Raw genomic sequence first — 23,981 nt, 5'->3', positions numbered from 1 at the left:
AGAGAAAAGTAATGCCGATAAAGTTCAAAAAAAGCTGCACGTTTTGATATATGAATTGTTGAAATAGCACAAAGTATGAAGGACTAGAAGAAGACCGTAAAAAGGCGGAAGAAAATGGCCGAACAGAAGAACAATAGTGTGACTGCTGATTAGGGCCACGGGCAATCGCACCGGGCACTGGTCCCAACAGCTATGAAATAGCTGCAGGGACCAGTGCCAGTGGCAAAGCCCGGGCACTACTGTTATTATGTGGATTTTTAGTTATTAGCGTGAATGCTGGAAGCATTCACACTATTGTTATTCTGTTCGGCCATTTTCTTTATTAGTGTGACTGCTGAAGCAGTCACACTATTGTTCTTCTGTTTGGCCATTTTCTTCCGCCTTTTTACGGTCTTCTTCTAGTCCTTCATACTTTGTGCTATTTCAACAATTCATATATCAAAACGTGCAGCTTCTTTTGAACTTTATCGGCATTACTTTTCTCTTTTTAACTATTTATACTTTTTCAAATATTTAACTTTTTCTGATTTTTTTCAGCTTTATAATGTGTGTGTATTGCGTCTAACGAGCAGAGCTAGAGTGTAGAGAGGCAAAAAAACATTCTAGAGTTTTTCTGGCTAAACTGTCAGCACGGCCACAAATTAAACTCTAGACAAATTATTTTCTCCAGTTTTGTAGCCACACTTGTCTTCTGGCTAAAATTCTGGTCAAAAATGCAAAGAGACTTAGATAATAATTTTAAATATTTTTTAAATGCAGCCAGGGAGCTCTCTGCTCTCATTCAGCTCAATGCATTTTTTTCACATCAGCAGGAGAAGGAGCTCAACTTTGTAACTTGCTGTTAAGTGCTTTTTAATTCATTTTAATTCACCAAAAAATAGTCACAGGTCACAAAAAAGTCCTCTTCTTACTTGGTGTGGCTAATTTATACTAATTACTTTTTATTTTAAGCATCATTGAAAAATCTCACATTCATCAAAGTCTCAACCTCTCTCCTTGACAACTCCACTGTAGTGTAGGGGGTAGGGTAACTGCTTGCCAACCCTAAGGTCACTGTTTCGAATCCAAGGGAAGAATTCTTGTTATGTTATGTTGAATTCTGCTCTCCTCCACCGCCTTCAATTGGTTACAGGTGTTTGTTATCTCCTTGATTACTCATACCAGTTTGCAGCACATCATCACATTACAATGAATGACAACAGTTTTGAAAGCAGTGTGCTCTCTGTAGCCGAGTGGCAGAGTAAAGGTTTAGTGATCATATGGTCATGGGTTCGATTCCTGCCTCAGTCTTTTCACTTCATTGCTTGACTTTTGATTCCAATTATTCAGCTGTCATTGGACAGTCTTTGATTCCTCATAGTATAAAGCTCATTGTAACTCAGGTTCTCTGTGGCCATATGGTTAGTGCTCAGCCTGAAATTCACAGACATTTTCATTCTAAGTCATTCAAGCTTGACTCTCAAGCTTTCTTGATGTTGACAGTGTGCAGATCATTAACAGACAACAGTCTCTGCAACTGTGTGTGCACTGTGGCCTAGAGGCAGAGTGGAAGTCTAATGACCATGAGGATGTGGGTTCGATTCCGACCTTGGTCAAACATTTGTATGGTGATCACTGCTTGCACTATTTGCTAATTCTGCAACAGCGTTCAGTTGCTGTCAGCAGTCACACCATTTCCATTCTTGGAAATGCTTTTTCTAGTTTTTCTTTTTATTCCAGCATTCACACTATTGTTCTTCTGTTCGGCCATTTTCTTCCGCCTTTTTACGGTCTTCTTCTAGTCCTTCATACTTTGTGCTATTTCAACAATTCATATATCAAAACGTGCAGCTTTTTTTGAACTTTATCGGCATTACTTTTCTCTTTTTAACTATTTATACTTTTTAAAATATTTAACTTTTTCTGATTTTTTTCAGCTTTATAATGGGTGTGTGTTGCGTCTAACGAGCAGAGCTAGAGTGGTGCCAGAGTGGATAGAGGCAAAAAAACATTCTAGAGTTTTTCTGGCTAAACTGTCAGCACGGCCACAAATTAAACTCTAGACAAATTATTTTCTCCAGTTCTCCAAGTCAATGCGCTGGGACATGGAAACACGAGCGGAGCGTTTGTGTGTGCCTGTGAGGCCCTGCACTGGGATACAGAAACGCTGACGAACCCAAATCACCATGCGCGAGTGTTTGGGGAGCGGGCTGGACTGCAGGGTTTTCCCTGCCTGTCTGCAGAGACCGTGGGTGATTTTCACCGCCGTCTTGGTTCAACTGTGTGTGCATCATGCATGGGGGGCGTTCAGATGAAGCGTCTTTTGCGCGCGCTCAAACCCATTCAATGTAGCCGCGCGTCATGCTCACAACTCAAAAGCCGTAGCCGCGCGCATTTGATGAGACGTAATTGTTTTTTCGTGCACGTCCGCGGCGCACAGCTGCACGACCTGCTTCTCCCCCGGTGTTGTGTCCCGGTTCCATCGGCCTGTGTCTCTCCTACTGTTTCCCACTGAGCTCTGCCTCATTTGAAAAGTGAAGGAAGCCCGTGTGTGGAAAGACGTCGCCTCCGAGATGTAGAATGTGTGTTATAGAAGAGAAACACACATTTCAGGACCAATGACTTGTATCCTCAGAACAGAGTCAGACATGTCCAGTGATGGTCAGCCTCCTTTCATATTTAAACTGAAAATCACAGGGCATGTCTGAGGATACAAGTCAACAGTGTAAAACTCCAGCATGATATGGAAATGATGATATGATAATGTCAAGATTTTTCATATCATACAAAACACCATTAAGTGTATAAATAAAAATGATGTGCTTACAAGTAAAATAAAAATATTTAAATTATTAGACGAAAAAGGTGAATTTAATTTCAATCTAGGCCTATTTGAATGTGCGGCCCCCAAGGTGTCTGTTAAGAAAAATTCTGGCCCTTCGACAAATGTATTTGAGTACCCCTGGCCTAGTGGATAAGGTTCCTGCCATCCAACCACAAGGTCACAGGTTCAAATCCCGCCTGAGCAGTCTTGTTAGTGTGTCAGCCACTTTGAACTTTAACCAATACCACTTGGTCTGGTCACATGATCAAACTTGATAATGCATATGCGCCCCCACCTATTCTCTTTACCTCTTTCAATCTTGGTTTGTGTTAACATGTTTCTTGTTTATACCACTGCACTAAGATTGATTTGCACTGGAACTACAGCTTTGGGCTCGTTAACTTCAGAGTGAGACAGAGTGCAGTTCATCAACAGACAACAGTCTCTGCAACTGTGTGTACACTGTGGCCTAGAGGCAGAGTGAAAGTCTGCTGACCATGAGGTTGTGGGTTTGATACCTACCTTGGTCAACCATTTGAATGGTGATCACTGCTTGCACTATTTGCTAATTCTGCAACAGCGTTCAGCTGCTTTCAGCATTCACACGCATTTCCATCAGGAAATGCTACTTTATCTAGTTTTTCTTTTTATTAGTGTGACTGCTGAAAGCAGTCACACTATTGTTCTTCTGTTCGGCCATTTTCTTCCGCCTTTTTACGGTCTTCTTCTAGTCCTTCATACTTTGTGCTATTTCAACAATTCATATAACGTGCAGCTTTTTTTGAACTTTATCGGCATTACTTTTCTCTTTTTAACTATTTATACTTTTTAAAACATTTAACTTTTTCTGCAAATTAAACTCTAGACAAATAATTTTCTCCAGTTTTGTAGCCACACTTGTCTTCTGGCTAAAATTCTGGTCAAAAATGCAAAGAGACTTAGATAATAATTTATAATATTTTTTAAATGCAGCCAGGGAGCTCTCTGCTCTCATTCAGCCCAATGCATTTTTTTCACAGCAGCAGGAGTAGGAGCTCAACTTTGTAACTTCTCCCCAACTCTGTCTGTAGTCCAGTTAGTAAGGTGGCCGCTTGCCAACCCCAAGGTCACTAGTTCGAATCCAGGCTGAGCAATCTTGTTATGTGATGTTGAATTCTGCTCCCCTCCCCCACCCTCAATTGGTTACAGGTGTTCGTTAAGAGACGCATTAATTGCTTCTGCCACCGTTTGCAGCACATCATCAAATTACAATGGCAACACGCTTATGTCTGTGCTCTCTGTGGCGAAGTGGCAGAGTAAAGGTTTACTGATCATGAGGTCATGGGTTCGATTCCTGCCTCATTCATGTCGTACTTTCTCACCCCCCAGAGGTGAATTGCTAATGAGCTGGTTTTAAAAGGGTCGCGGGAGTGGGACTTTAAGCATCATTGAAAAATCTCACATTCATCAAAGTCTCAACCTCTACTTCATCGAAGTGTTGGAATGGCCTAGTGGATAAGGTTCCTGCCATCCAATCACAAGGTCACAGGTTCAAATCCCACCTGAGCAGTCTTGTTAGTGTGTCAGCCACTTTGACCTTTAACCAATACCACTTGGTCTGGTCACATGATCAAACTTGATAATGCATATGCGCCTCCACCTATTCTCTTTACCTCTTTCAATCTTGGTTTGTGTTAACATGTTTCTTGTTTATACAACTGCACTTAGATTGATTTGCACTGGAACTACAGCTTTGGGCTCGTTAACTTCAGAGTGAGACAGAGTGCAGTTCATCAACAGACAACAGTCTCTGCAACTGTGTATACACTGTGGCCTAGAGGCAGAGTGAAAGTCTGCTGACCATGAGGTTGTGGGTTTGATACCTACCTTGGTCAACCATTTGTATGGTGATCACTGCTTGCACTATTTGCTAATTCTGCAACAGCGTTCAGCTGCTTTCAGCAGTCACACGCATTTCCATCAGGAAATGCTACTTTATCTAGTTATTCTGAGTTCTTCTTCCCTTTTTTGGACTTAAACTAGTCCTTCATACTTTGTGCTATTTCAACAATTCCTATATCAAAACGTGCAGCTTTTTTTGGACTTTATCGGCATTACTTTTCTCTTTTTAACTATTTATACTTTTTAAATTATTTAACTTTTTCTGCAATTTTTTTTCCCATAGAAATGCATTGAAAACATCTTCAAACTTTTAAAATCTTCTTACTTCTTTGAACCTGTAAAAACGTCAGCATACTTTCTCCCACAGACTCCATTTGACTTTTAAATTGTAGACAAACTTTTAATCTATTCACATATTACTCAGCTTATTAATATCTTCAACAGTTTCTGATATGTGGCCGTTTTAAAATCATAAAAATTTTCGACAAAGTCCAACTTTATAATGGTTGTGTATTGCGTTTAACGAGCAGGGCTTAGAGTGAGTGACATCATCGTTAGAGTGAGAGGGATCGAAAAAACATTCAGGATTTTTTCTGGATAAATTGCCAGCACGGCCACAAATTAAACTCTAGACACATGATTTCCTCACCGGTTTGTAGCCACACTTGTCGTGTCTCATTTGATGTGCTCAAAACAGCAGACAGACTTACAGAATTGTCTCAATGAGCCTAATTGTGCAGCTAGACCCGCTCCAGTGGCTCATTGACTTCAATATAAAAGTAGGAGCTGTTTTTTTTAGAAAAACAGAAATGCCCCCCTTTTCTACCCTGCGACGGCAAGAAAAGTTTTTGCCCTACAAACATTTAATTCACATTGGCTCGCTCAGGAAGGTCTCCTTGCCCCAGTAGTCATGGCCACATTCTGATAAGAGGTACGGTTCTCTTTTTATGGGCTGTTTTCGGAAGCTGCTCCAAGCTCAAATCTCTCTGCTCTGCTCTGCTCTGTGTGCAGTTGGTCCAGCTGTAGCGGCCAGCTCGTTATCAAAGTCTATAAATAGAAAAGTGCAGGTGCAGCCTGGCCGCTCGTTAAGATGTTTTTAAACACAGCCCCACACAGACACATGATAAACCAGACTGACAGAGGATGTCCACGCACAAACACAGGCATCACACTCACACACACAGACACTCACACACAGTCACACATGCACACATACACAAACAGACAAACACACAAACACAACACTGTTCCACACAGTAAAATGTAAGCAGTTAAAAGTCACCATGGTAACTTCTGAGGGCAGGCTGCCACACAGGTGTAATCAAAGGGGCCGTATTCCTAAAGATTCTTAGTGCAAAGAGTTGCTCCTAGTGGCCAAATTCTAAGAAAAATTCTTAGAATCATGATGTTTTCTTAGAATTTCTCCTAAAAGTTAAGAGTAGATCCTAGTAAAGATAAAAGCTATTCCTAAAGAATCCTAGCTCTTAAGAGAGCTCCTAAGGTGGGATCTGTTAAGAGTAGGGAAGAGGACTTTTAAGTGGCTTAGGAGTTCCCTAAGCAGAGGACAAAATGGTGGACAGAAGAGGCAGGAGAGATATTCTCCAAACACTGGATGTCAGTGAATTAATGAAACGCTAGAGATTGTTCCTGTTCCTCTGTCCAGTTGGGTTTCCTTGTTCTTTTCTTCTCCATTGCTGTTCACTGGTTTGTGGTAGATTTCAAAGCCAACCAACACTGCTTCTTATAGGCCGGTCAGCAATCACAGACACTGATTAAAGCTGAGCCATTTTACCCTTGTTAATACCAAATTGAGTTGGAAAGTTGAAAGTGCAAAAATGACCAGCATGGTAATTAATATAAGCAAATAAATCTAAGTTTCACTATGTGAATACTGTGCAAGTTTTCACACATTTTGTAGGATAATTTTAAAGTATAGCTTACTATTCATTTAACAGATATTTTCTTTTATGTGAAATAATTTTTACAATTACACAGTCTTCATAAGATTGGATTTTATGGTTAAATTTATCGATTTGAGGGTCCATCCTTTGCCCATTATCACCAAAAGTATATTTTTTTTATCTAGCCTTTTTTTAAAGTATATTTTTTGGGCATTTTGGCCTTTAATTGACAGAACAGTTGAGAGAGAGACAGGAAATGGGAGGCAGAAAGACATGCAGGATAGGACTGCTCGACACAGGATTCGAACCGGGGCCACCTGCAGTGAGGACTATAGCCTCAACACATGGGGCGGGTGCTCTTTATCTAACTTTTAGGATCAACCAATCACAGCGTTTGAAATGATGACTCATACCTAGCAACGGGGGTCAACCACACCTCCTCACTAAGATAGGAGTTTCGGTCCACTCCTTGCTCAGAGTTCTCTGAGAGTGTTGTGGAATCACTCCTAAGCTAAGACTCCTTGCTAGGAATTTTTAGGTTAAGTTAGGAGCTCTCTGAGAGGATTCTTAGAATCTTTAGGAATACGGGCCCTGATCATTAGGGAGAGAGGAGTTCTGTGGAGCTTAACAGTTTTACTTTCTGCACATGTACACGCAGACAGCGAGACCGTCAGACTCACACACCCAGACACACACACACACACAGGTTTTCAGCTCAAATTCATCAGCCTCTCAATTATTTTATACTTTTGTAAACTCTCCAACAATTTATATATGAATTTAAGTTCAGACGCTTAGTCTTTCCAACTCTATTAATAGTAGTACAATTACAGGTGGAGTCTAGGACATAGGATGCAGCTTTTAACATGTGTCCTATCTATCTATCTATCTATCTATCTATCTATCTATCTATCTATCTATCTATCTATCTATCTATCTATCTATCTATCTATCTATCTATCTATCTATCTATCTATCTATCTATCTATCTATCTATCTCCCTATTTTTTAACCCCTCTGTCTCCTTTTTTTCTTTCTTTCTTTCTTTCTTTCTTCTACTCCTTCATTTGTATTTTACGTAACTTTTTCTATCCTTCCCTATCTATCCATCCATCCATCTACCTCTTTCTATCTATCATCCCCCTCTCTCTTTTTCTTCTTTCTTTCTTTCTTTCACTCCATTTCTGTCTTTTTACTTCTTTGTTTGTTTGATTGTTTCTTTCTTTCTTTCTATTCCTTTTCTCTTCCTTTGTTTTTACTCCATTTCTTCTTTCTTTCACTCCATTTCTGTCTTTTTACTTCTTTGTTTGTTTGATTGTTTCTTTCTTTCTTTCTATTCCTTTTCTCTTCCTTTGTTTTTACTCCATTTCTTCTTTCTTTCTTTCTTTCTTTCTTTCACTCCATTTCTGTCTTTTTACTTCTTTGTTTGTTTGATTGTTTCTTTCTTTCTACTCTTTTTCTCTTCCTTTGTTTTTACTCCATTTCTTTCTTTCTTTCTTTCTTTCTTTCACTCAATTTCTGTCTTTTTACTTCTTTGTTTGTTTGTTTGTTTCTTTCTTTCTTTCTTTCTTTCTGTCCTTTTCTTTTTTCTCTCTTGTTTTAATCTTTCTTTCTTTCTTTCTTTCTTTCAACAATTTCTTCAGCTCATTCAGCATTGCTTTCAGCATTCACACCATTTCCATTCTTGGAAATGTTTTTTCTAGTTCCAGCATTCACACTATTGTTCTTCTGTTCGGCCATTTTCTTTATACTTTTGACACTTAACTAGTCCTTCATACTTTGTGCTATTTCAACAATTCTCACATCAAAATGTTCAGCCTTTTCGGGACAGGTGTGCTATGTCTTATCTCTTTTCAACTATTCATACTTTTTGCAATATTCAACTATTTCTGATTTTTTTTTCCCCATAGAGAATGCATTGGAACAGTCTTGAAACTCTTCAAATCTTCTTACTTCTTTCAGCCTTTAAAGCGTCCACATACTTTCAGCTAGAGACTTCATTCAAATTCTGAGCTGTAGACAAACTTCTAATGTATTCATCCTGTATGTACAACTTTTTCATAGCTTGTACCGTTTTTGAGATAAATCCTTTAAAAGCACATGAGGGTTTCTGACAAATTTCACACTTTTCAATGAGTGTGTATGGGGTTGGGTCAGAGTGAGTGACATCATCGTTAGAGTGAGAGGGATCGAAAAAACATTCAGGATTTTTTCTGGATAAATTGCCAGCACAGCCACAAATTAAACTCTAGACACATGATTTCCTCACCGGTTTGTAGCCACACTTGTCGTGTCTCATTTGATGTGCTCAAAACAGCAGACAGACTTACAGAATTGTCTCAGTGAGCCTAATTGTGCAGCTAGACCCGCTCCAGTGGCTCATCCACTTCAATATAAAAGTAGGAGCTGATTTTTTTAGAAAAGCAGAAATGCCCCCCTTTTCTACCTTGCGACCCTGAGAAAAGTTTTTGCCCTACAAACATTTAATGCACATCAATGTGCTCAGGAAGGTCTCCTTGCCCCAGTAGTCATGGCCACATTCTGATAAGAGGTACGGTTCTCTTTTTATGAGCTGTTTTCGGAAGCTGCACAGAACTCAAATCTCTCTGCTCTGCTCTGCTCTGCTCTGTGTGCAGTTGGTCCAGCTGTAGTGGCCAGCTCGTTATCATGTCTATAAATAGAACAGTGCAGGTGCAGCCTGGCCGCTCGTTAAGATGTTTTTAAACACAGCCCCACACACACACATGATAAACCAGACTGACAGAGGATGTCCACGCACAAACACAGGCATCACACTCACACAGACAGACACACACAGACACTCACACACAGTCACACATGCACACATACACAAACAAACAAACACACAAACACAACACTGTTCCACACAGTAAAATGTAAGCATGGTAGTCGCCATGGTAACTTCTGAGGGCAGGCTGCCACGCAGGTCTAATCAATCAGATCATTAGGGAGAGAGGAGTTCTGTGGCGCTTAACAGTTTTACTTTCTGCACATGTACACGCAGACAGAGAGACCGTCAGACTCACACACCCAGACACACACACAGGTTTTCAGCTCACATTCATCAGCCTCTCAATGATTTAATACTTTTGATGTAAACATCTGTTTATTTGTTAGCCATTGAAATTTGTCTTGTTGTAATTTGTTATAGGGGTGGAACCTATGTACAAGCCAACCGGCTTCGTTCCCTCCTTGCACCATTAAAATTTGTGTGCTAAATAAATAAACTCTAAACTCTCCAACAATTTATATTTTTCTCATGAATTTAAGTTCAGACGTTTAGTCTTTCCAACTCTATTAATAGTAGTACAATTACAGGTGGAGCCAGGACATAGGATGCAGCTTTTAACATGTGTCCTTCCTATCTATCTATCTATCTATCTATCTATCTATCTATCTATCTATCTATCTATCTATCTATCTATCTATCTATCTATCTATCTATCTATCTATCTATCTATCTATCTATCTATCTATCTATCTATCTATCTATCTATCTATCTATCTATCTATCTTCAAACCCTTTGTCTCTTTTTTTTCTCTTTTTCTTTCTTTCTTTTACTCCTTCATTTGTATTTTACATAACTTCTTTCTATCTTTCCCTCTCTATCCATCCATCCATCTACCTCTTTCTATCTATCATCCCCCTCTCTCTTTTTCTTCTTTCTTTCTTTCTTTCTTTTACCCCATTTCTTTTTACTTCTTTGTTTCTTTCTTTTGTTCTGTCTTTCTTTCTACTCCTTTTCTCTTTCTTTGTTGCTACCCCCTTTCTTTCTTTCTTTCTTTCTTTCTACCGCTCTCTGTATATCTCTCTCTTTCATTTATCCACCCCAATTTCTTTCCTTCTTTCTTACTACCCCTCTGTCTCTTTCATTCATTCTCTATTCTCTTTATCTTCTATTATTCTGTTTTTCTTACCTTTTTCTTTCTCTATCTACCCTTCTCTCTGTGTCTTCTTTCTTTCTGTCCTTTTGTTCTTTCTTTCTTTCTCCATCTACCCTTCCCATTTTCTTTCTTTCCTTCTGTCCTTTTCTTCTTCTTCTTCTTTCTTTCTTTCTTTCTTTCTTTCTTTCTTTCTTTCTTTCTTTCTTCAGCTCATTCAGCATTGTTTCAACAATTTCTTCAGCTCATTCAGCATTGCTTTCAGCATTCACACCATTTCCATTCTTGGAAATGTTTTTTCTAGTTATTTTTCCACTTCCGGCCAACTTTCGGTTCGCTACTAGTCCTGCAACTCGAAGAGGTACCCCTCCCACCCATTATAATGGGTGTGTATTGCACGGAATGTTCGTGTCAGAGTGGGTGACATCATCAGTTAGAGTGGGAGAGATGCCAGAAAAACTCCAGATTTTTTCTCTATCCAAACTCCAAACGGCCACAATTTTCACTCTACACACATAATTTTGGCCACGGTTGTAGACAAGCTCATCCTTGATCTCTTAATCTGCTCAAAATATCAGAGAGACTTACAGAATTTAAACTCTGAGCCTCTAAGTGCGGCCACGTCTGTCTCTGCTCCTCATTGAGTCCAATACAAATATTTTCTGAGAGAAGCAGAACGGCCTGATGTTTTAAAACTGCCAGCGTCGCCAAAATATTTACTGTAGAAACACCAAATCGTACCGAAATTTTCAGTAAGTCCTTAGAGCAACGTTGATCTGTGTTTTGTTCTGATAGGAGTTACCGTTTTCTCACCCTAAGCCTAAATGTGAGACCGGTGCAGAGGCAGAAAATGGCTCTTTTTCTCCACGTTTCTGTCTGTCTCAGCCTGCGGGGGCCCCTATCGCCGTGGTAACCTCTTTGATCCTCAGGCCAGAGCTCGTTAACTTCATAAACAATCCACCTGGCGCTCGTTTAAATGTTTATAAACACAGACACAGCTAAATCAGACTGACACAGGATGCAGCTACTAACTAACTGTGTGTCAAGTCAGTCACACACACACACACAGACTCTAGAGCCAGCTTCATGTGATTACAGTCACACACACACACACACACCATGTGATTACAGTCTCTCACACACACACACACACGCACACACACCATGTGATTACAGTCTCACACACACACACACACACACACACACACCATGTGATTACAGACACACACACACACACCATGTGATTACAGTCACACACACACACACACACCATGTGATTACAGTCACACGCACACACACGCACACACACACACACACACACACACACACAACCTAATGTGGTTACAGCTCCTCCATATCAGTGTCTGTCTGATCAGCTCTGTCTTGACCTTAAGATCGTGGGTTTGATTCCCATGTTGACAGAGATGGCACAACCCGCAGTAGCTCCCGTGGCCCATTCAAAATTTCCCGAGAGGAAATTTTCTAGTTTAAACATGTTATTCCATTACCTGGTGACAGAGCAAAAATGAAAATATTGTGTCCCTGTCTCTATTCAGAGGAGATTAATTTCCACAGGTAAAGTCACATAATTTTATTTTCACCACCCGATGCACTGACACTAATCCGGTCCAGATTAGCTGTATATGTGGATTTAGCTTCCTGCCTGTGAGGATATTTTAGCTTTGTACACCTGATCTGTTTTGATTAAGTCTTGACGTGTTTTAATCATTTCATGCTGAGGCTGATGGATAACCTGCCGTGGTTAATGAACACGCGTACGTACCAACTTCTACAACGACGGATATTTCCTTTCATCAGGCCCTTGTTTGTCTCAGCAGTCTTCACGTCATTTTAGATCTAAGAAGGAACTAGAATGGGTGGGCAAAGTCAATAAGAAGCTATGCAAATATTGTATTACACTGAGTAAATATTGCTGGCTGAATTTGAGCAGTATGAGCAGAGAAGAGTCTTTCCTGGCAATGTCAATAACATCTGTTATTGAAGTCTTGCAAAATCAATTAACAGGTTTTTCCTGTTTTTCTGTGTCTACGTCTCCATCCAATTTACCTTCAAATGTGATGAAATTTTGGGAGAAATTACCCAGATTGATGACTTATTAGATAGATCACCAGTTGTTTGACTTCGACTTGAATTGTCCCCTCCTTCCCCTCCTCCAGGATCTACACATCTATGCTCAGTCACACTCAGGAGTCCACTCAGTTTGAATTGATAATCTTATCTCCTTTGCTGTTTGATAAATACTGCATAAGCCTACAATCAGTCTATCATTTGTTACCAGGGGAGAAGACTGGTATGACATCAAATATTGCTGTTGCGGCTGTTCCTGGTTTCCTGCTGTGGGAATTGTGTGTTTGCTGTTTAGACTGTTTTAGGCTCTGATAATTGCCACAGAGGAAGGAGGCACTTCTCTCCAGGCCTGGAGTTTGTTTTGGCCTCATCACAGCTAATCACAACCATTATTCCCCTGTCAACACAACAATTACCAGAATGTGGCTATGCAAGTTAGAAGCACGTCAATCGTGGTCATGGGTACATTTAATAAACATATAAGGCTATTACGTTAGTATCTTGGGGGGATTTGAAGTCTATCTTTAATAAGGTCAATCTTACATTAATCTGCTGTTCTTTAATTTCTAACATGGCCTCTTTTTTTTTTTTTTTTTTTTTTGTCGTAGGCCGGGAAACCCATGAAGAAATAAACATTACTTTCACCCTGCCCGTATCCTGGAACTCAGACGACTGCGTGCTGCACGGACACTGCGAGCAGGTGGTGTTCAGCACTTGCATGACCATCACAGCGGTCAGCAATATCTTCCCAGTCACAGTGTGAGTTGGACCGCATCCTTCAGTCACAGGACAACACTTTATAACTCAGCCTAGAGCTGAGTGATTGCCGTCCCAATGATATACAGTATCTCAGTGTTTGTTAGCAAATAACAAATAAATGAGCAACTTACAAATCATTTAAATTCGATCATATGATGATTTGGAGTGGTATTTTCCTTATCCATTTCAATGTCATAAAAAGTCCCATTTTCAGATTCCTTATGTATAACAGTGTTCACATCAGTTGTGAGGGAGACCTAAGCAGTGAATCTATAGTGACTTATTTCATGTCAAGTTTCACAAATGATTTGCACATGCAAATGATGGATTTGTGAGGCCCCTATAGGGCTGTTGCGTGCTCATGCGGGGCAGGACAAGTTTATTTGTTTAGATAAGTGAAACGTGTCAAAATGATCTCATGCAGCAGACGCAGCATGCAGGTGGAGGATCTGATTAAACGGGCACCAGGACCTCTGGAGCCTTAAGGGATGAAGCAGCAGCAGCTCATCTTGTCAGTCTGTGAATCTATGGGGCGGCAGTGGCTCAGGTGGTAGAGCGGGTCGTCCAATGATCAGAGGGTTGGCGGTTCGAATCCCGCTCTGTCCCGGTTGCTGCCGTAGTGTCCTTGGGCAAGACACCTTACCCGCCTTGCTCCTGATGGGTCGTGGTTCGCGCCTTGCATGGCAGCTTCCGCCATCAGTGTGTGAATGTGTGTGTGAATGGGTGAATGTGATGTACTGTAAAGCGCTTTGGGTATCGTTCAGGTATAGTAAAGCGCTATATAAATACAAGACCATTTACCATTTACCATTTAACATCAGCACTGCAGCTGAAGTGGAGACTGAGAGCCACCAGCAGTGTCCTTTAGATTCATGAGATGTCAGGAGTGACTTTGTAATGGTAGTCGTTGCTGCTTTGAATGTCACCCTGCGGTATCTCACTTAAAGGGATAGTTCACCCTAGAATGATATTTCGCTCATTATCTACTCACCCTCATGTTGACTAAGGGCTGGAAGAATTATCAGAGTCCACCGTACCTTCTCTGAGTTACAGGGGGTCTTGGCGTAGCAGTGCATTTCAATGCCACGGTAGCAAAGGGACACCAGAGCTCTTCGTAAAAAAACACACACAAAAAAACATCCAAATACCTCCATGATGCTCGTATGTAATGTCCGTCTTGTGCTGAAGCCCCAAATTGCGTAATTGTCCCGAAAAAAATTAAATAAGTCTATATTCCAAGCATGTTTGTAGCATTAGCTCCTAGTATCTGTTGTCCGGTCTTCCGCTGCCAGCGCGCATGCGCAAGGTTCGCACTGATACTGAGACCGACTGAGGCTGTCTTTACACTGCACGGTTCAAGTGGCCCAATTCCGATTTTTTTCTCTCAAGTGGCTCAGATCGGATCTGTAACATGAATGTGTAAACGGGACAAATGCGCATGGAATCGGATATTGTCAGATCAGATTCAGGCCCCCGTTATATGTGGAAATAAATCAGATACAAATCGGATCTCTGCCAATACGTCTGCAGTCTAAACAGACAGATCGGATCTTCCCTGGCAATGCGTGTCATACGTCATCAATGATAATATTAATTCACATGCTCACGCGTCTCGCTGAACCTCTGTAGCCCGTGATTGACACGTGGCTGACCTGGACTACCGTGGCCAGCTGTGGCCAGCTGTAATCACTGTCACAGGCGTTACAGTGTTTAATAAACTCGTCGTCCCTGTAAATGAGGGAAACCTCAGTGACCAACGAGTTAAAATAACGGTTTAAATAAATAAAAAAATAATTTTTGTGGTGTCCGCGCGTCTGTTTTTTTCCCCCTCACTAGTTCTTGTTTTCATATAGCCACTACAGTAACATTCATTTCTATGCGGATCGATGCGAGGGAGCGCGAGATAAACACCAGATTTCAGGTTTTCCTACCGGCAAAAACTGAACCGAGCCGATAAGAAATCAAGAGAGGAAAAACAAACATTGTATAAATGTGTGAGGCTGTCCCGTCCTCACTACGTGACCGACGGAGGATCAAACGGTGGCACAACGTCACCGTCACTGTCTCATCTCACAGCAGCTCCGCTCCACGCATAGACTGTAAAAAAAAAGGCTCCACGCAGCCACTTCACTAACGTTATTTTGTAACGTTCACTTTGTAAGTGACGTGTTGGATATAAACTCTGTACACCAGACTCACCTTTGTTTAAAAATATTATTATATTATATATTATTATGTGACAATTTCCTGAAATCACTAGTTTATTTCCAGCGGGTTGTTTCATGCAAGCACAGCAGGTGTAAATGCAGATTATCAGATCTGGGTCACTTCTGATCGAACATGTAAATAGACCGTCAAAAAAATCGGATATAGGCAACAAATCGGAATTGGGCATCAAGACCTGCAGTGTAAAGACAGCCTGAGACTCGAGTCGGTCTCAGTGCGAACCTTGCGCATGCGCGCTGGCAGCGGAAGACCGGACAACAGATACTAGGAGCTAATGCTACAAACATGCTTGGAATGTGGACTTATTTAATTTTTTTCGGGACAATTACGCAATTTGGGGCTTCAGCACAAGACGGACATTACATACGAGCATCATGGAGGTATTTGGATGTTTTTTTGTGTGTGTTTTTTTACGAAGAGCTCTGGTGTCCCTTTGCTACCGTGGCATTGAAATGCACTGCTACGCCAAGACCCCCTGTAACTCAGAGAAGGGACGGTGGACTCTGATAATTCTTCCAGCCCTTAGTCAACATGAGGGTGAGTAGATAATGAGCGAAATATCATTCTAGGGTGAACTATCCCTTTAACTTGAAAGCACTTTGGTGTGTTAGCTGTTTTTGGAGACCTCTTGGGGTCCAGAGATTAACTGCACAGTGTGCATAAATAATCTCTTTAAAGTATAAACAATAATATAAATCATTTGTTCTCATATCGTGAGCTTAGAATTATAAGGTTCTATCTCCATTTTTTTCAAAATTGAGTTTTTTGCATAATATCATCCATTAGTGGTCTGTTAATGCCTGTGTGGTGTTATTTTTAAATTTTCAATATTTTTTTAATTAGTTATTCATAAAATAAAAAGGTTCTATCAACCAAAACACAAGCCGAGTTGGAACTTTGATGCTCAATATCTCGGAACTACCCAAAACGGAGATAGAACCCTATAATTCTAAGCTCACGATATTGATTTTGGTTCAATGTTATACACAGCTTAGCTTGGCAACTTAAATTCTGTAAAATGACCAGTACTAAAATACATTAGAAAATGAATAATCGGAGAATAAAGAGAATCATACAAAGGTCATTAAATTCATCTGTAACTTCTTTGTTGTTACTACTGTAACCAGTGTGTGTTTTGGTTTGCAGGCAGCCGCCACACTGCGTGCCGGAGACATACACCAATGCCACATCTTGGTACAAGGTGTTCACCACAGTCCGTGACTCGGACACCAAGTACAGTCAGGACTACAACCCCTTCTGGTGTTACAAAGGAGCCATCGGCAAGGTGTACCACGCACTCAACCCAAAGCTTACTGTCATCGTTCCAGATGTGAGTCACTGCTTCCTTTTTTTCTGGTTTATAGCAGATCCATTCTTTTTCTGTTTTATTATAGCACAGCGCAATACATGGAAAAATACAGGAAAGGCCTGTGAAATTATTCAGGTGTGACTTTCAGGCTGTGTATAGTGTGACTCCCTTATAAGACAAGGTGGTAAATGTGACCAAGCACAAAAGCCCGTTCTGAAAGCCATTTAGTCTTGGTTCTATGCTGATGGCGGTAGATTGTTCCAGGATTACAATGATCCCATTGACAGACCACAACTGTGCTCTGAATGGTCCAGCAAGCCTGGAAACAATTTAAAAGTATATGCTGTGCCTGAACAGTTACCTGATCTCAGCCCACTTGAACACAAAGGAGGATTCAAGAGCGGTGCTTGAGACATCATCAACAAAATAACAGAGAAATGGATTGTCACTTGAGCTTCTTGTTTGTGTCCTTTTTTTCTTTTCTTTTGATAAATGGTGCAGAAATGGCTGTAAAATGTTTGTTTTATTTCCAGCCGTGTTTTATTTCTTTTCTCTAATGTTTTTGTATAAAAAAACACCACATGGGATGAAATTATATTAGGCTATTGAGTTATTTCTGAGGGTCATGTAATCATGACGTTGGAGCTCAGGCATGGTGGTTTAACCTGTCGTATGGACAAGGTGCCTTACAAACATTGGGTCTGACACTGGCGTTTTAAATGTCTCCTCTATCAAGGTTTTTCATGGACAAAGATTAGACTGAGCGATGTGGCATACTAAACATACTGGATTCACGTGTGCTCCAATGGGTTTTTATGTTAAAAAACAAACCCTTTGGTTGTTAACTCTCGTCTTCATCTCTGTGTTACCAGGATGACCGTTCTCTCATCAACCTGCATCTGATGCACACTAGTTACTTCCTGTTTGTCATGGTCATCACTATGTTCTGCTATGCAGTCATTAAGGGGCGACCCGGCAAAGTACGACAAACCAACCCCGACTTCTGCCCTGAGAAGGTACAACAGACACCAGCAGTGCTATATGACCTCAACAGGTAGTTTCAGCAAAGCATCAGCTGACCAATGATCGGTCACAGACACAAACCAATCACGCCTCTTGTTTTCTACTCTTTTACTTTTTTAGTATTGTTTTGGCACATTAACTCCTCACTGCTTAGGAAAATATTGCCGCTGATGTTAATGCACGCCTATTAGCAAATTTAGCTGTAAATGACATTTCCAGTTGTTGTAGCAGGGGGGTGAGTTGTGCTCCTGTCTCATCTCAGGAGGAGCGTCCTCTCTGGTCTTGTTGCTCAATGTAGCTCAACAGCATTAACTGTGTATATATCACCTTTCATCACAGCCACTGTAGGAGGAGGGAGCTCACAGCAGGTCAGAGATGAAACAGTCCATCTGGCTCTGACTCACTTTGGTTGTGAGTCTCCTGCCGAGGGAACAACAGGGCAAATTATACAGGTTCTTTTTTTTGATGCAGGTAGAAAAGGGTGGGGCCAGACTGTTGGTGCTATTCCTCCCTTCAATAGTCTGCTGAATAAATAGCACAGAAAACGTCAATATCTTGTTGAGTCGAGCTGTTTTCACTGAAGAATCACTTCTGCTGGTGAAGCTCCACTAACTCAGTGATAAACACATCTTGGAAAATCAGATTTAAAGGAAAAATATGAGACAGAGTTGAGCATGTGCCATTTTAAAAGGAAAATGTAAGTGAAGAAGTCCTTAAATCCAATACTTTACCCTCCAGCCAATTGCAAAATAAAAATGTTAGTGATTTCTTCACAGCTTTAGCTTCTTGCTTACATACATAATTCTTTAAGCTGCCCCATTTCTGCCACATTTCGATCAGGAATGGCAGCTACTTGAGAACTTAAGGAAGCTGTTGTTGCTGTTGCTACATAGCCAGTGTTAGCATCAAAAGCTGTTTACCTAGGAAAGCTCCAGCTATTGTTGCTTTTACAATACAAGAGGTTGTAATTAATTAGTAAGTAATCACGTCTTCTGGATGCCATTCTGACTCGGTATCGGAAAGTGACAACAAGATTACTAATGACCTTCATCAAATCGCCACAGGAACTTCAGTACATCCGGAGCATTCTTGTAAAGCCTGTAACACAACACGGGTGAAACATCAACATGAAGGAGAACAGTGTCTCCTCAGTCGTGTGGAAGTTGTTTGTTACGTTTAGTGTCCAATCTGCATCAAACCACTGCTGGTATTAAATCTGTAGAGACTGAAAGCAGCAGCACAACTCATTTGTTCAGCATCCATCAGAAACAGCAGCTGAGTGGGAGGAGCCCGAGGCGCTGTGAGCTGCAGGAGACAGCAGCAGCCCTGAAACTATGGCTAACTAGCAGCTAACAAAAGCAGAATCATTTTCCCATGGCGCCCTGCATGAGAAGAAGAGGTCACAGTGCAAAGATGGGACAAACGTGTTGGAGTTTTTACATCATCAAAGATATGGAGCCGTATATACAGCTGAAAGCCTTAGTTCATCAACATGTTAAAGACGATCAACCCCAGATCCTAGTCAGGTGTGGTGTGATTTTATTTTGGGGGCCATTTCACCCAGCTCCTTGATCTCGCAAGTTTCTTGTAGACTGTTGAATAAGCAGCTGCTAATACTAATGTTGGCTATGTAGCAAAACAAGTAGCTCTTATAGATAATCTTTTCTATCTGTTTTTGTTGCGTGTTTGTGTGTGCGTGAATTGTGGGACTGTGTCTTCAGGTTGTAAGCTGCACTAAACTGCCTCTCCTCTGTTGCAGGTGGCGTTGTCAGAGAGTTAAACAGACGTCAGAGAGTTGTCTCAGAACTTACCTGTAACACAGACAAACTCAAAGAAACGGAAGAAATAAAAATAAACATACCAGTTGCCTAGTGAACCCTGGAAATACATTAAGGGACACAAAAGCTCTGTGAATGCATTACTCTTGCAATGTTGGGTTTCTCCAACCAAAGATATACAAGTGCCTGTATCTGTGGTGTAAATATTTGTAGGAACTCTGATATTCTGTGCAAAACCTTTTTTTCTTTTTGTTTATTATTATTATTATAATTATTATTATTTTGCCTGAGTCCCTTTGTGCCATGTCCAAACATGCAGTACGTTAAAAAGAAAAGGCCAGATTCAAAAACTACATTGCCATTTTTCTATCAGCTGTTTAGTCCCTTGTTTTTCAAGCAACATCTAGAAGAAAAAGTCCTTTCATACCACAGAGAGGTGGATTACACTAAACATTTCATAGCATTTATCATGTAAATGTTTGTTTACAGAAGGATTTGAGATGTCCAAAGCGTTTTTATCTCCCTTGATGAGAGAGAGCGTGGTGTTCAGTCACTTTAAATAGCTTTAAGTGAGCTGAACGCTACGCTGGAGTACCCGGGGTGAGATATTTGTGCAAGGTTGAGATGCTTTTGTGATTAAAATATTCAATATGCACTTGTCATTGCAGCGTCAACAGGGGAAGAGAATTAATGTAGCACCAAACTCTAAAGAGTCTGAAAGAAAGAAATTGTTTCATTAAGTCCATCCAAAAGCAGCTTTGCACAGTTACATTTAACAATTGACTCGAGCTCTCAATCATATTGTGTCTCCACCAAATTAAGGATCCATTTTACCCCTGTGCGTCTTCAGTTTCTGTAAAGTATTTAGATAATTGCACTGTGCACATTAATATACAAACAAAACACAACAAACATTATCAACAGTAAAACTGACTGAGTCCCGATTTAATGGCAGTAAATTAAGCTGTGGAATCTGTGGTTTGTGCTAATTTTTTTAAATCTATATAAAATATTTTGAGACAAGTAAATGTCATCACTTAAAATAAGATTTTTTGCCTTTTTGTTTTTCTGTCCTCTGTGGCTTCATCGCTTACCGGCCCCTTCGTCTTCTCTCAGCTGCCGCTCGCACTGCAGCGGTTTTGTAGTTTTGGTTTTTAGATTCGTGTGATGTGCGATAAAGTCTTTCTTCTCTGTTGCACCTGGATGAAGCGAAACATTATCTTGCCTTACCTACAGTACGATATGATTGACTTGTTTGCTTAAAACCTGACGTTGGTGGGGGGTCGTGTTCTCCCGCTCCAACGTTAAACTCGCCGCCCCCCCCCCCCCCTCCTTCCTCTTTTTGGTTCCCACAGTGTGGCGAGCCTGTAGTCTGAAATCAAATGTGATCTGTGTCTTTTCAGTGTAAATGTTAAGTGGCCCTCGAGTTATTATATATTTTAGGAGGCTTTTGAATTACTTGTGATTTTATTTTGTAAGCAAACCAATATCAGTTGCACGTGTTCAAGTGGTTGCATAGTGCACCTTCGGATTTCTTGCACATTTTGTGTTATTTGCTCCTGTGAGATGACATGTGAGGGAAAAAAATGTCTGAGTGTGATGCTTCCTTAGAGTAAATATAATTATGATTTAGCCTATAATTATATTTATAAGATTATATTTATTATTGAATAAGTTTTATTATTTTGTAGTACAACAAAATGTGCAAAAACTCACTTGGTGTGTGAATGTGTGTGTGAGTGAGAGTTTGGGAGATGTTCAGATGGATAAAGGCGGCTTTAGACTGTGATTCTCTAAAAGCCCTGATACCTGTGAGTGTGGTTGGATTCCCTCAGTGTATGGTGTAAAATTTGAAGAAAAAAATAACACACAACTCCCTTGTCGTCCACACAAACAAAACTTTCATTGTGTTGAGCTGAAACTGTAGCTTTAAAGGAGGAAAGTCGTTCTCCAGTGGTTATATAATTCATACTCTGAGATCATGGCTGACGTTGACAATCATTTATTCTAAGTGTTCCGCATCACATTGGCTTTTCTATAAAGGGAAAACAAAAACAGTACGCTCCTTTAATCTAAGCCCAGAGTCGCCAACCATTGTCCACTGTGCTGTTTTGCCACAAATGAAGAAGTAGTAGAAACAGTCTGGAAGGAAAACTAGAGAATAAACAACGCTCTAAATCCGCCTTTAATATACCTTATGTATGACTTTTCTTTCAATAGCAATGACTGGTAGATTTTACTTACCTCTGTGTTATTATGTTTTTGTTCCATAATTGATGTACCTGTTGAATGTACTTTTTAATAAGAAGCATAATCTAAATCTGAGATGCAAGAATTCCAACTTATTTTAAAATATGATGTAGTTTGATTATTGTTATGATTTTTTTTTTTTTTTCAGTTTGAAAGGCTTTACTTGAATTGTGTTTTTAGTTCAAGCGGTATTCATTTGTATACAATTTTATCTTTTTTTTTTGTGGCAAAAACAAATCTTTTGTCACAGTATTGTATCAAACACTTTGTACATTTATTGTTTCATGTGTGTGAGTGCGATGAGTGAGTGGTGGTTCGGTTTGGGTCCTGACAACTGTTGATAACCTTTTCTCTCCACGATGAATGATGCTATAGGACAAGTCTTCCTAATTCTGATGTGTATCATATTCAAGCATGCACCTGTTGCTTCTTGCCGCCTCCTGTGCACTCACAGCTCAACTCTTTCTTAACAGAGGATCCGGCAGCTCTTGCCGGACGGGGTAGGAAGTGGGTGGTGGGAGGTTGGAGGTTGGAGATGGGTGTATGCAAGTGAAGGGAACTTGGAGATATGAATGAAGCATGTTATATTATTGCCAAACCATCATGATTAATGTTGCAGTTTACTTGCGTCTTATCCCTCTTTGTGTGACGTCACTGTTTTCATCTTTTTTTGGTTAGAACTGCGTCTCTAATTGCAAAATGCCTTAACATTTGTCCAGTTTTTCTTCTTTTCACATATCACGTATTGTAAAACGCTCCGGCCCTCCAGCAATCCAAACACAGTGCTCATGTTATATCACCTCTGAGCTCACAGGAAGCTCACATGACCATGCTTGCTGTCGTAGTTTTGAATCTGCTCCACTATATTACTGAGGACTGGGGTAAAAACAGTGGAGCCATATTCTCCTCCTCAGCTTTTCACATCAAGCGAAAACACACAGGAGTCTCGTATATAAGGCTGCCATTTCACCTCGTTCTCCTTTCTGCCATATTAGCAGCGCTTACAGGCTAGTATTAAGCCAACTCTGTGCCTTCTGCACTGTCGAGCTGCATCCTCCTCCCTGTACATACAGTAGATAGGACCATAGGTTTAATGTGGCTAGGATGTCATTCAGATCCTTTTTCCCTCTCCAGTGGAACTGCTGTAAATGAATTCAAGTTTAAATAAATTGTCTCGAAAAATCAACCTCACTCTGTCCATGACACTCATTTGTCTTTTTCTTCTTTCTTTTTCTGTTGGTAAATAATTAAAGGGACAACGAGGAGTTTCTATTCGGTTAGAAAAAAGTCTGACGTTAATGCCAAGACCCACACTTGTTAATGGGCCCATTTTCGATAAATATATCGTTTTGTCTCTATCGTTATTTTGTTATTATTAGTGGTGGTGGAAATGCTGGTCGAGCCGACCAGTGTTTCCTTACTTTCGGTTTTGCATCATGAGAATAACGCAGCCGAATCGCCATTTATGGTCGGAACTACGACGGTATGTGAACCTCTTTGAACCTCTGACTTTAATTATTGATGAATGAAAACATGAGTCCGTCTTGCGCCAGTCAAAGAATTTTTACGGTGCGTGCGGAGGCTCATAAATGTAGTGTGACACACCACTTTGCTTTTCCAAAACTCCTCATTGTCCCTTTAAGGGGAAATGTAACATTAAGAAAATTAGTTTAACAAACTTTCCTGTGTTTCTTTTTTCTTTTAAGTGTTGTCATTAGGCTTGAGGACTTGGCAAAACAGTAGAAAAGCAACCGGACTTGCATAGTTCCTCTTTAAAGGTACATTGTGTAAGTTCTCCTGTTATCTATTCACGAAAATCGATTATTTCGTTCAAAAGTACGTTTTTCATTCATCAGTAATTACCCTCATCAACAAACTGAAGTGGGCAAGCTCGGTGGTGTCGCCATATTTTTACATTCAGTGGCACCGTGACGGTAGGAAACCACGGAAACTCAGCGGAGACACTGGAGCTGTCGGCTCAGGTCGAGGTGGCGTCTGTGAAAAGTCACCGCGGTAACGCTGTGAGGACTGCACGTGAATGCTGCATTTGGGTGCAGTCG

At 40.5% G+C, this 23,981-nt stretch overlaps 1 protein-coding gene across 2 annotated transcripts in view; it reads left to right on the top strand.

The window, feature by feature from the left end:
- tmem248 (transmembrane protein 248) overlaps nucleotides 1–21,247 on the top strand; it is a 34,247-nt gene extending 13,000 nt beyond the window's left edge. The window contains exons 4-7 of one of the 2 annotated variants that reach the window (XM_085798300.1): nucleotides 13,185–13,335; nucleotides 16,708–16,891; nucleotides 17,743–17,924; nucleotides 19,653–21,247. In XM_085798300.1, coding sequence (XP_085654426.1) covers nucleotides 13,185–13,335; nucleotides 16,708–16,891; nucleotides 17,743–17,924; nucleotides 19,653–19,710 — 575 coding nt within the window. In that variant the 3' untranslated portion in view covers nucleotides 19,711–21,247. The remainder of the gene's footprint in view (nucleotides 1–13,184; nucleotides 13,336–16,707; nucleotides 16,892–17,742; nucleotides 17,925–19,652) is intronic. The other variant, XM_085798302.1, reaches the window with a different exon arrangement.
- The last annotated feature ends 2,734 nt before the right edge of the window (nucleotides 21,248–23,981 follow it).

The sequence above is a fragment of the Trachurus japonicus genome, chromosome 14, assembly GCF_045865225.1.
Source record: "Trachurus japonicus isolate A0001 chromosome 14, Traja_1.0".
Taxonomy (NCBI): Eukaryota; Metazoa; Chordata; class Actinopteri; order Carangiformes; family Carangidae; genus Trachurus; species Trachurus japonicus.
Note: the sequence above shows the minus strand (reverse complement) of the source record. Positions and strands in the feature narration are given on the sequence as shown.